This window comes from Lutjanus erythropterus, chromosome 3, assembly GCF_056507025.1.
Source record: "Lutjanus erythropterus isolate fLutEry1 chromosome 3, fLutEry1.hap2, whole genome shotgun sequence".
Classification (NCBI taxonomy): Eukaryota; Metazoa; Chordata; class Actinopteri; order Lutjaniformes; family Lutjanidae; genus Lutjanus; species Lutjanus erythropterus.
The window spans coordinates 6,580,261-6,593,490 of record NC_139319.1 but is presented as its reverse complement, the minus strand read 5'-3'; the positions used below and the strand labels follow the sequence as shown (position 1 = coordinate 6,593,490).

At 42.0% G+C, this 13,230-nt stretch overlaps 1 protein-coding gene across 1 annotated transcript in view; it reads right to left on the bottom strand.

Annotated features, from left to right (window-relative positions):
- cacng2b (calcium channel, voltage-dependent, gamma subunit 2b) overlaps nucleotides 1–12,945 on the bottom strand; it is a 90,790-nt gene extending 77,845 nt beyond the window's left edge. The window contains exon 1 of the mRNA XM_084714808.1: nucleotides 10,834–12,945. Coding sequence (XP_084570934.1) covers nucleotides 10,834–11,044 — 211 coding nt within the window. The 5' untranslated portion in view covers nucleotides 11,045–12,945. The remainder of the gene's footprint in view (nucleotides 1–10,833) is intronic.
- Nucleotides 12,946–13,230: the final 285 nt, after the last annotated feature.

Here is a 13,230-nt window from a genome sequence, read left to right as displayed (position 1 = left end):
AAAACAGAGGAAGCCTGTAATTGTCAGAATTTTTCAGCTCTTGCTGGAAAAATGTTGGTGTGCTTTACATGACAGAGAAAACCAACTGATATCGTCATTTGAATAAGTTATGAGTCTAAAAATAATTTCAAATAGTTTTTTGTTGTTGTCGTTGCTTTGTTAAGAAGAGTCTCCAGGAGTTGGGTGGTTGCAGCACATTGACGGCTGAGGTTTGACAGCTGCCGTGACCTGTCAGTCACTTCTATTACAGTATCAACAACAGCACGCCCACAGAGCGCTGCTGGATGCTGACTGTTTGCCAGCCTCAGTGCAGAGGCAGAACAATGGCTCTTATTTCCTTACCCAGCACTCCTCCATCGCACACCACAAATAGAGCGTTGTTACATCTTTTAATATTTTTTATGAAGGGACGATAGCTTTGACCTTTGTTCTCCCTAAAACTAGTTACTCGTGATCTGTGGAAATTTGTGGATAATAAAATAAAATTTCTCTTTAATAGGAAATTAAATTCAAAATGTGAATGAAGTGATGGAGTTCAGATGTTCATTAATATGCTTTCCCATTTTTGTTCGGAGGGAAGACTTTTCCCGTCACTGATTTGCAATAAGTGCAAATGGTAAGTGACCAACTATTAACATTATTATTCAAATCAAATACTCAATGGCTTTGCAACAAAGTAAAAAAATGTGGTTTCAGTCTGTGGAATAAGGAAGGATGAACACAGAGAGACACTTGAGTCCACTTGAGGCAATAAAATTGATCATAATGAATAATCTCACAGGCTAGTTTGAGGAAGTATCAGTTATGTTATAACTGTGGGTATCATTAATGCATCATATTCCTGTTCTGAGACATGTTCTGAAGTTTGAAACTCCAACTCCAAAACCAGATTCAGAGCAGAAACAAGGCCTCCTGTCTTGTTTGCATTTCTTACAATAAAACTGTTGCTGTGGCCTGGAGGCTCAGTTGGTAGAACGTTTTCCCCGTGTTCTGAGGCAGTGAGTCCTCTGCAGCAGCCGTGGGTTTGACTCCCGCCTCCGGCCCTTTGCTGCATGTCATTCCCCTCCTCTCTCCCCCTTTCCTGTCATATCCCCAGCTGTCCTACAAAATCAGGCCCTCCTGGAAGTTGCAAAGTTGTGATAGCAACAATTCACGCAAATTCAGCCAATCCCATAACTTTTTCGCAAATTTGACGGATCATCATTGCTTCCTGCGACTATCAACTATCTTAGTAACGTTACAGATATTGAGTGTCACTGAGGAGCACGAGAAATTTAACTATTGTTTTAATATTTTAATCATTAGTATTTGATGTTTTTAACCATCCACTCTTTCTAGGTTCCAGTCTTCTTTTTTCCCTTCACACCTGCCTGTTTACTCAAACAAAACAAAAGAAGCCAAATAAAATAAAATAAAATAAAATAAATAAATGATTGGTCCCGTTGTCAGACACTTAAGTGAAAAGCAGCATCAGGACCAGTCAAAGAAGTGGTAATGTCAATTTCTTCAGAAAAAAAGCATTTTAGATTTCTACAGGGCTTGAATGAGGACAACTAATGAGTTTTTATAGAGGCTCTTAAACATCCCTCATTCATGGGGTTTTGTAGTGCTTTCTTTGTTATGGATATTTTGATTTTTTTGTTTCTGATGCATTCATTCTATTGTGATGTATCTTGCTACTCTCTCTATAACACTGTATAAAAGTTTGTTAAACCTGTTACTACACCTTGGCTACACTACTATGGTATGCCTTTAATTGGACCCTCCTTTTGCCTCTCTGTTAGGCCAATGATTGGCCTGAAGCCACATGACCACAGACCCATGTGCCCTACTGGCTGATATGTCTATGGATGCACATGATTGGTTGTCTGCAATGGTCATTATGTGACCGAGAGACCAAGAACCCTCCAAAACAGAACGACATGAAAAGAAATTATTTGTCTGTAAAAGTGCAGACAGTAACTTGAACAGTGTTAACAGAACTATCTCCTAAAATCATCATTTAATTTGTCTGTATTGCCATCATCAATATTATTTCCTATCTGGCAGCCCACAGACCCCACATCACACATTATCACAGAAATTTTGAATAAATCGGCTCGTAATAATCACTTCCAATCCCATCATATCAAGTAATGAAGCCTCATAAAGCACCAGTGTGCGATATGATTTTTACTTGAGTAATCAGATTACATGTCATTTGTGCTCCCCATCCTCTGAACCACGAACTGCAGCTTTAGATAAAGAGGCGCTCTGCAGTTTTTTTTTCTTAGTTTTACTTTTTTGTAATCTGATTCCTTGTAATTAGTTACATCCCTATCCTGGCAAATCACTGGTCGGAGCTTTAGATAAAGAGGCGGCGTGGAAAGGCTCTGTTGATGATCAGCACTGCAAAGCTAACAGAGCTGATTGCTATTAGCATAATTAATGTCATCGCCGTAATGCACTCCAATTCTGAGACAGCCTGCCTCACACACACACACACACACACACACACACACACACACACACACACACACACTCAAACGCACTCACATTTGTGTAGAGGCCTGAGCATGAAGGCAGAAACATAATCAAATCTGCAATATGTAACTCAAGGCTCAACGTGGAAATGTCATGTGTGATCTTGATGCTAACATGTGATGCTAACTGCGATGACAGAGCTACAACAGTCAGTCAGTCATCGGTATCTGCAAATCACGTACATCATGTCCCGAGCATTAAAATAAAAGCATACACTGTGACGTATTATGTTAAAAGCCAGGGCAAGATAGGTTAGATAGAACGTAGGCCTGTGTGTTAAAGATAGCACAGGATGCCTGAGGGGGTGTGACAGAAAACCAGGGCTGCCTGCTCTTTCTCTCTCTTGTTCTTTTTTTCTCCCTCTTTTTTTTCTCTTTCTCAACACCTCCCAATTTCTCTCTTCCTCTCCCTTTCTCTTCTCTGCACCACGCAGCTCTAAAGCAACTGTAGCTCTGAAGGCGAAGCACACAGAGTGAGCTGGATCTCTCTCAGATTCCTCTCTGCTCTTAACCATTTCAAATCTCCAGTGCCAAGGACACCGAGTGAGCTTAGAGTGTGAAAAGTAAAGCCACTTAGCGGGGAAAATAAGCATATCACATGGAGTGAGTTGGCGTGGCTGCATTCACATCGACAAATGTGTTGGTGATTTGACACAATTTTGCAACCTCTGCCAAGATTTCATGTTTTCTGTCTTGGAAAAAATAAACACATTTTGTCCTGAAATTCACAACAAACCAGTGTCTGAGTAGCTCCAAACTTGCAGCAGTAAAATTACTCTCATGACCTTGTCTCTGATATGATTACATAACGTGATCACATGGTTGATCACAGGTAGCTTTTATCACACCTGCACCAAATTAGCAGTTTTCAGACAGAGCTTGAAAAAGCAGTGATGTGAAACAAGTTGCACACACAGTTGTTGGCTTTTGAGTTTAATTTCAAATGAAACCAGCTGATAACTGAGAGGAATGAAAGTTCATGATGCAGGATGAAAGGAACACGGAAGCGCAGAACAAGAGCAAAACTCATTAGTTATGTTTCATTCTGGGCGACGTAAGTGACCTGATAAAGGAGCCTGAAATCCAGTAATTCTTGCCTTTTTCCTACCAGCCTTTTTTGGACAGGTTATGTATACAGGTAGCTAGCATCTCGCCAGTGTTCGGGAGTAAATAGTGACATGTAACTATTTACATGTAAGTAATTCAATTACAAAATAAATGCAATTCTGTTGGTGATTACAAAGGGGTTACATCCAAATATGTTCTGCTTAGTAAGTGATATTGACATGAGGTGCAAAGGGTCTTGAAGGGGTTTATTTTGCAAAATTGACCTGCTCGCCGTACATTATCCCCCTTATTACATGGTTACACAAAATATGCATTTAAATATGATTTTATTGATTTAAAAATGATTTTTATTGCTCCTCCAGAGTAAATTATCAGAATTGTGCCCATATCAATCGTCTGTTCTATACAGAAATAACAGAATGCTGCGACTGACCGATCAGAACTGAGTATTTAACAAAGCTATATAATAAGTAGAATACAACTTTAATGCTTTGCACCTTTTTTGCACCATATTTCTGGACAATGATGGTCAGCATTAGGCTGTTGCATCAAATTTGAGTGCAGCACCATCGAGGGTAGGATGGCTTACAAGGAGCTGTCTCCATGCCAAGACAGGCTCCATCGGGCAGTATGTGCTCAGATTTTGAGTGTTGTTTTTGATTGGTTCTCTTGTTTTAACTTGCACCACTTCCCATCTGTCAATCAGTTCGACGCACATTGCTCGAGGCAACTTGAGTCGCCACGATTGAACCCAGCAGACCACGTCGAGGCGGGTGGCCATTTCACCGGACAATCACACCTTTCCGTGCTGGAGTCTCAACAATATTTTCCTTTTGAAATCAGAAAATCACTCTGATATTCTGCAGCTCTGCAGGTAAGTTAATGTAACCACAATCAGTCACACAAAATAAAGCTGTGAGGTTTAAACTGCCTAGTTTAAATTCATACTTTTAGTACTTTTCAGCTCTATTCCCCAGTATGAAACATTTGACAGAAATGTAACCAGAAAGTAAACAAATGTAATGACTTACATTACTCTATAGTTAAAGTACATTTACAGGGCTAGTAATCTGTAACTTATTACATTTCAAAATTTCAGCCTCCCCAATACTGCATCTCAGTGCCAGTCCCAGTAGTTTCATACTGGATTGGTTTGTTTTTTTCCCCAGTCAGCTAGCATTAGTAACCAGTTAGGGGCTCATATTGGTTACCGTGATACTGTGCTGGCTACTATTCTTGCAGTTTATTACTGACTAGCCTTGCTAAAATGTCGAAAAGCTCTTGCAGCGGCTGTGGTAAAAGATCAACATAGAGCAGAGTGTTTCCCATGTCAGGGCTAAAAGAGTCTGTTGTCTGTTGCAGGAATGTGTCAACGTTTCCAGGGTCCTAAGTTCCTAAAGTCCTGTGTTTCCAGGTTGCTATGTTTACTGGGTCCTATATTCTATGCTAACCCCTAACTAATTGTGTGTATATGGAGCTGGGGAACCTGGGAACATAAGACTTGAGAAACTTAGTACCCGGGGAACATAGATACATTCCTGCAATCTATTGCTATTACCTCCACTGTGTCTTCTGGTCATCCATAATTTATTGAACCTTGTTTATATTTGTATGTCTTGTTTTACAAATAGAATTTAAAAAAAATGCTTTTGCTCTGTACTAAACCTTGTAGGTGTGGTGTACTTTACACAGCATACTGTTTTTAACTGAGTAAACATAATAATCTATAAACATCAGACGTGATTTCCTCTTGGACATTCTAGAGAGTCTGAGCCACACACTGATGTGGAGCTGTCTAAACCACTTTGAAGTCTAACTTTGTGCAGCTCTAAGCCTTGTTTTAGGCAGGCTGGGGGATGTAACAGTAAGTCTTTTCTTTCTCTTAGTCCCTTAGACTTAGACAAAAGAATATCCACTGTTGTGGCCTTAAGAGCCGAGTTTCTGACCTTCTCGCTCTATGAAGGGTCAACAGGTTCGAGATGTAGCCAGGGGCCAGCCTTTGACAAAGCTCAAAAAGCATAAATGAAAATGTAAAACTTATGGAAACTGTTGGTTGTCCTGGTAAAACGCTGCAGCAGCAACCTGCATAACATAGAACCAAGCCGTACTGTTCAAGGCAAGTAGGAGAACTAGTCATAGTACAATAAGATTACAGCAAAGCTAAGTATGTTGTGTCTGGTTGACTTCTAACACAAATGCATCAAATAGAAACAAGATTTATTAACAAGGAAAATGTATGTTGTAAAACAAATTGCATAATCCTGTTTAAATAATGTTGAATAATAGCGAGCATTTGAGGGTTATGTGCAGATTTTGCTGGAAAAAGAGACGAAGCACATACGTTTCAATGTGTTACCCCTGATAGCCTTATATGAAAAATGGATTTAGCCACAGTAGCAGAATAAAGATGTAGCAAAGGAACGAGGGCAAGATTTAGTACTTGGGAAAGCTGAGAAAATTTGTCTTCGGTATTACATATGTTTTAATATTTAATCAGCTGCCTGCCCATTATAATGTTTCAGCTTCATCGGCACATCGGCTTCTGTGATATCTGCCCTGTTAGCAGCAGAAAAATCACCTGTGTGAACCTGAAAAGATTCAAACACAGGAACAGTCTAGCCTGCTATGAACCAAACACAACATTAGCTAAAAGTTAGCTGAGTATAATATGGAACTGAGGTATAAAACTAGCAGCAGTCAAGCTGGACGACAGGTGAGTATGTTTAACTATCATTTGATGTTGTGGCACAAGTTTTCTGAGTTCAACCTCGACCTCCAATCTTTCGTGATTGACATTTTTGTATGAATTAAGGGGTTATGTTTCATTTTAGGATGAGTGGTCTGACATTAAATTGACACTAGTTCTTACTGATACAACATTTAAATGTCATGTGCTTTATTTGAGCTTTTGCACATTTTTTCTGTAATGTCAGATCAGGAAATTCAGTTAGCATGTTGTAAAGAGCTTAGTGTTCAATTACACCCCTCTGCTTCTGCAAAAGGTTAAAAAAACAGAACCAGCTGCAGTACTGATGTAGAACAGATGAAAATTGCTACATAAATATATAGGACTTCTGCTATACGTGCCATGAACTGTGGCAAGGAGCTCGTCAGTTTGGGTCGTCAGTTTATCTCATGATAGATCTTAATGCTACAGTGGGGCTGTGTGACAGTGGATAACCAGGTGTGTGACAGGATCAGGCTGCATGACTCCACCAATGAGACAAATGTGAGGTCACAATGAGAGAGCGTCACGTCACGGCGTCAACACCATCATTGGGTATGCATGAGTGCGCACAATCACACACACACACGCCAACACAAAGGACATGAGTAATAGGTAGGTGCTTATTATGACAAACCTCAACCTATAGAAAGAGTTTTGACTCAGCGATGTGTGTCATTCCACGTCATAATTACCACTTTACAAACCCAAAAATGGCAATCAGAAGCTACCACATAACATGACAGCAGCTTTAGTGCGCATGTTAACACAAAGTTGGAAACTGGAAACTTCAAAATATGTATGGCATCAAGGTCAAAGTTAGATGATTTTTCTCTGTATGCCTGCCCGTAGCAATCACCAAAAGACAACCACCTGAATCATGGGAGAAATAAAACAAATGCACTAAAACTGTGATCACAATACAGCATTGTCTTGTCAATAACCTAAACCTGAGGCTGCGTATTACAGTATGTGATCTAGGATGAAGCTGGATCACACAGGCATGGTGTACGCCTGTGTGTGTGTGTGTGTGTGTGTGTGTGTGTAGAGACCCTCTCCAGCGTGTGTGTATGCACTTATATCACTTTCCTTGTGAGAAGCAGCAAGCCTTAAAACTCAGGGATTGTTTAGTCCTCTCATTCAGAGGACGTGTGGCAATAACAGGGTCTCTTAATTCCAGAAAAACAGAAGTGTCCAAAAGCATGAATTTCCTGGTGGTGCTCCTCAAGGTCCGGTGTCTTTATTTGAGATTTTGGAGGGATTTCTGACCATTTTTATCAATTCTTGAGTGATCAAAAATGGTTAAATTCTGCACCAAATCTGTGTAACAAATGGCTAGAACAACTTGAGACATAACTGACCATGGGAATGGATATCATATACATCAATCTTAATATTCTAAGCCCTTATAAACTCAAAAACTTTCAAAAACTTGACACAGACATCTGAGCTGTGTCTCAAATTAAACTTCCTGTCTTGCAAATGGTTTATACCACTTGTATGTGGCAGATGTTGACCTGCTACCTCGCCCTAAAGATCCTCTGTTCCCTAACAAAAATGGGTTGATGGCAAGGAGGGGTGGAATGGATGAGGCTAAAATTCTCTCTTTTTCTTCATACATGCATACATTTGTCGAACGCACACACGTAACGGTCCGTATGTTTAAATGATGTCTTGAGGGATATGTTATAGGCCAAAATCAATTTATGCCACATTTAAACCAGGTTTCTCTCCATCTCAGCTCTCAAACAAACCTGTGTGGCAGCTTCTTATCCCTTTACAGTCACCATTTCAAGTTTAAAAACCCAAACACAACCCCAGACCCCAACTTGAGTGTTGACTAATACAAATATGTGACTGTTTTAAGTCTCTGTAATCCTTCGTCTTCTTTACACGGGGCTCATCTGAGTCTGTTTCTCAGAGTTCTCAAAATTCAGATTCTTTGCCAAACCTCACACGCTGGTTCAACAAACAACATACTAACAACATTGCAGGGACTTGACACCAGTGAGTATCCCTCTGGCACAGACACAGGAATGAAGATGCAGCAAAGAGGGGATTTGGACTCAAAGTATGGTAAAATAAACAGTGCAATTTCTTTGAATCAATCTGCTAAAGCTTTGATTCAAGTTTGGATTTCATTCCACCTTTGCAACAGCAGTCTTGCACAGATTAACTAACACTTCAAGACTAGTATGGAGAAGAGAAAGACAAACTTAAAAACTCTTAAATGGATTCTAGTGTGTCTGTCCATCGCTCTAAATACAGACATCCGGCTGTCAGGAAGATAACCAAGTAAAGTTTTGCATACTTTTCCTACAGCTACAAGCTTATAACAGGACTGGTGGCTGTATGAGTCAGCTGTATACCTTGCTTGACCCATGTATGTCCTCTGGGGTCCGATGTGGCAGTTAAGCTAAGTGAGCCGATCTGCTCTCTGCTGAGACAATTAAAAAAGCCAGCCTGCACACCAGCCATGACAGACCGCACAGTGACAACCGAAACCCCGGACAAGAAAGCAACCAAACCAAACCATATGCTGGGAAGCTTCATCCAAATCGTGTATTGGGAAGCAGCTGCATCCTTCACTCCAACATCTCAATGGAAGGTTAAGTCTTATGTCTTCCTTTACTTCACTAAATGTAAAGAAGAAGAAGAAAGCTGCAATTTTAGATTAAAAGCCCTCTAATATTTGAAGTAGATAGATTTACCACACGTCCACCTGCACCTCTTGCCGGAGGAGACTGAGGGTGACGTTCTTGCATTTGAGACAGGGGAAAGTCACAGCTTACGATTTCAGTGTCTGTCGAGGAGACAACAAAATTGCAGAGTATCTGAAGTCGGGTGTCAGATGAATGTATTGAACAAATTCCCCATGATCAAAACTTTCTTCTAGAGAATACTTCAACGCCATCCAGACTGGTGCATCTGTAGAGGGGCTTTTTAGCCCTGCAAGTCTCATCAGAGGAACCGACTTTCCAACTCACTTTTTGACAAACTTTTTGAAATGTTTTATTGTTTTCAGCTGTGTGATGCCTTCAGCCAGTTTGCCGTTAGACCGTCAGGACAATATAACCAACACGGGCTAGAAAATCGCAAAGGGGTTTTTCATTTTTAGTAATACAAATACACTCTAAATGATTAAGCTGTAGTGTAACCTGTTACTTTTAAATGACAGTACTTTTGTAAGGTTTTAAAGTTGCTTTTGAAAGTTCCCCAACACTGCTGCCAACATTGTTCAACTGAAGTCTGTTGCTTCATCTGTGGAAACACTTTAACACATAATTCACAACGCCGTCGCCAGAATGTGTTGATTAGCTGAACGTGACAAAAACAGGTGAGTCCTTCACCCCACAGAGTTCAGACAGCCTCTCACTGCAGACTCAGACCAAAGCAATAAGTAAATGCAGGATTTAAACATGTAGTCAAATATAGTCTGCTGCAATCCCAAAGGAAAGGAAAAGTTCAAATTAAGATCTCGTCTTTGTCTAGCCTGCGTCTCCTAGACATAAATGAGCCTATATTAAGACCAATATGAGGCCTTGACAAATTTCTGATGCTTCTTAAATTCGGCTCCTGAGAAATAGCCTTTGTCTTATCTCAGTCCGAAATAAATTTGAGCCCAACTGATGATATTAAAATGTTCTTTGCCTTAATGTACTAATCTTGAAAATAACAGTGAGATTTACAAAAAACTCTGTCGTCTTAAATGAGGCCTTAAATTTGTCTCAGTGGTCAATTTAAAGTTTTGTAGCTCCACACCATCGTCAAGGAGAAACCTCTGAGACATCTCCTGCTTTTTCCCCTACTTTAGTTTTGCTCCTTTTTTTTCCTGAGAGGCGGGGGGGGGGGGGGGGGGGGGGGAGATGAGACTTCAGTAAGCTCAAAATATAATTTATTTTTTGTGAGATGAGGAAAAGACAATTGTGAGAAACAGAAATTTCCTCTGGGATGTCTCTTCACATCTGCATGTTAGTCAGTCCGTTGTGGACAGGTCCTATTGAAAAAATGTCCTTATTTAAGCATCTTTACTGTTACAGTAAGAATTAAAGACAATGAGTCACTGTTAAATGTTTCATTTTTTTCTGCATAAATGACAGTGATGTTATTTTCTATGTCTTTTTCTTGCTGCACCGAAAGCATACCTAACCATGACCCTAAAACCAAGGTGCATACCGAACCGTGAATTTTGTGTACTCTTTCACCCCTGATAGATAGATAGATAGATAGATAGATAGATAGATAGATAGATAGATAGAACAGAGGTGTGCGTGTAGGTTAAAGACAGCGTTTTCCTGAGTGGAAATGGATGCAGAGTACATACAGAATAGTGTGGGCATGTGAGCGTATGTGTAGGCATGTGAGTGCAAATGCAGGACTGTGCGTGTATGTGTGTGTGTGTGTGTGTGTGTGTGTGTGTGTGTGTGGGCATGGAGGAATCGATCTGCCTGTGCGCCTGAGTGTTGTTGGTGTATCTGTGCATGTATATATGGCTTCTTCAGTGCATCTCCGGCTCACCTTCCAGGCAGCAGGTCCTCCAGAGGCCCGAGTGCGTCATCACCTCCTCGTTCTTCTTGCTGGTCTCGTTCTCGTTGGTGCTCTTGATCTTGCAGACGCCGCGTGAGTACAGCCAGTAGTCTGTCCCCACGGCGATGGTCATAAGGCTGAAGGCGGCGAAGGCCCCTACCGTGGTCAGCAGCATCTGAACTCCGCGGTCAAACACGCCCATGTTGCCGCATTCCACGAAAGGGGGGCCCCCTTTCCTCTTGATGTATAGGAAGTAAATATTTGTGAGTTTGCGTCGCCACGCCAGCTCGGAAAACGGGGGGTGGGCAGTGTCGGGTGGACGACGGTAGCGGGGGGCCGCTGGGGGGGCGGGGGAGTTAGGGGAGCTCGGGGGAAATCGTATGGTTGGTTTTGGGGTGGGACAGCAAACAGGTGAAAATTAAGATGGGGGGTGGAGGTTTGTGGGGTGGATGGGTGGCTGTTTGGCCCAGCAGATGGGTCAAACAGACTTTGGCGAGGATGACAGAACCCTCAGCTACAGAGGTTTCTAAATTCTAGTCCTCAAGTGGCAGTAAGTTGCCCTGCTCTGGAAAAAAATGTTGACCTAAAAACACAGGCTTCTAGCAGATCCCACAAGAGACCTGGTCTGGGATGTAGGCCTACTTTGTTGAGTTGGAAGGCCTCTAAATGTCAAACTCTGAAAAAGGCCGAGATAATGAGAAGATGGAGGATTTTTGCTCTGTTTCTCCGGACGTCTCGGGCCTGAATTTGGCTTTCTGAGCTGACTAAAGCAGTTTTAAATGTGTTATACAATCCTCACAGCTTCAACGGTGATGTATGGAATGATGGTCATGGAGCGCTTGACTCTCCACATGGGCCGTCAGATACAGCTTACACTGTCATTCACACACACGCGCACAAACACACACACACACACACATGCACACTCGCTCACACAGCCAAACTTTCACACACCTGTACACGGACGAGCACACGCATGCACGCAGTGTGAATTAATTCATACTGAGCAGGGATGAAGACACACTGGGGTGTGGGGGTGGAGGGTGGTTAAGACTAACACAGTTGGCGGCCTGATTTCTTTAAAATGGCCCCAAAAAAGGCTAAGAAAAAAAAAAAAGCAGAGACCTCCAACCGGATGAGGACACGATTCAGGATGAGATCTGACTACCTTGATGTTACCCAGTGGATCAGTGAATTATGGAGGCTCATCTCTGAAGAATCACACATGTATTCTGTGGGAAGAGGGTGACGGGAGACAGGCAAGACAGACAGGCAGGGCCCAAAATATGTGGAGAAAAAAAAGGATAGGAAGGACTGGATGTGCTGAAGGAAATGAAAGAACAAATTCAAACCAGCAGAATCAAGCGCTCCCCAAAAATCAAGGGCAGAATGATAAATAATGCCAAATAATCAGCCGGTACCATGACTGCCATGAAAACCAGCCATTCCTTAAGAGATGAAGGAAAATAAACCAACCAGGGACGATCAACCCCTCTCTCCAAATAAAAAAAAAAATCAAGCCAAAAAGAGGAGGAAAAAATATTAAGTTATGGAAATCAAACGACAGCCTGCTTAGTTTTCCTTTTTCCTAAAATTCTGATCCCCAGTTTCCATATGTGGTCCCTAGACCTTTCTCCGGCGACAGTGGAAATCTGCTATAGGGGGATACAGGCAGCGGTACCGACGGCACACCGCGGAGAGAGGGGCGCATCCAGGCGGAGAGGCCGAGCATCACCGGTCATGCAGCCGGTCGCAGGAACGAGGAGGACACGGAGGGATGGACGAAGCTTCCCGGAGCGTCAGAGCCTCTTCCTCCAGCATCCAAACGATCCTACACGGTTATATCACGGCCAACCGGAGCACAACGAGCGCACACACACACACGCAGCCGTTCACTGTCATCACATGAAAATCATCAGAAATCATCAAAAGCAAATGATTGTTTTGGCGAGGCTGTCAGGCGTGGGGGGATTATGTGCGCAAAAACAAAAAAATGTAAAATTTCAAGACGAGCAACACATCAATCCTTGGTTTCCTCGTTTTTCTTCTTCGCAGAGCTGAGATAGAAGTGGAGAGAGGAGAGGAGGAGGAGGGGGTGGATGATGGTTAGAAGCAGAGGATGAAAAAAATCGACACAACCAGAGAGCGAGGAAGAGAGGGAGAGGGAGAGAGAGAGGGAGAGAGAGAGATAGAGAGAGGGAGATGTTCCGTGCGCAGCAGCAGCAGCACTTTACGCAAAAACAAGCGCACTGCAAAAAATGTCCTTTTCAACAAGTCAGATCATCCAAGTGCTGAATCTCAGTGTTTCTTTTTTTGAACAAAAAAAGACACGTGGCGTGTTGGTGAGAAAAAATCACATTAACTTGTTTGTAGAATCATTTTCTTTAT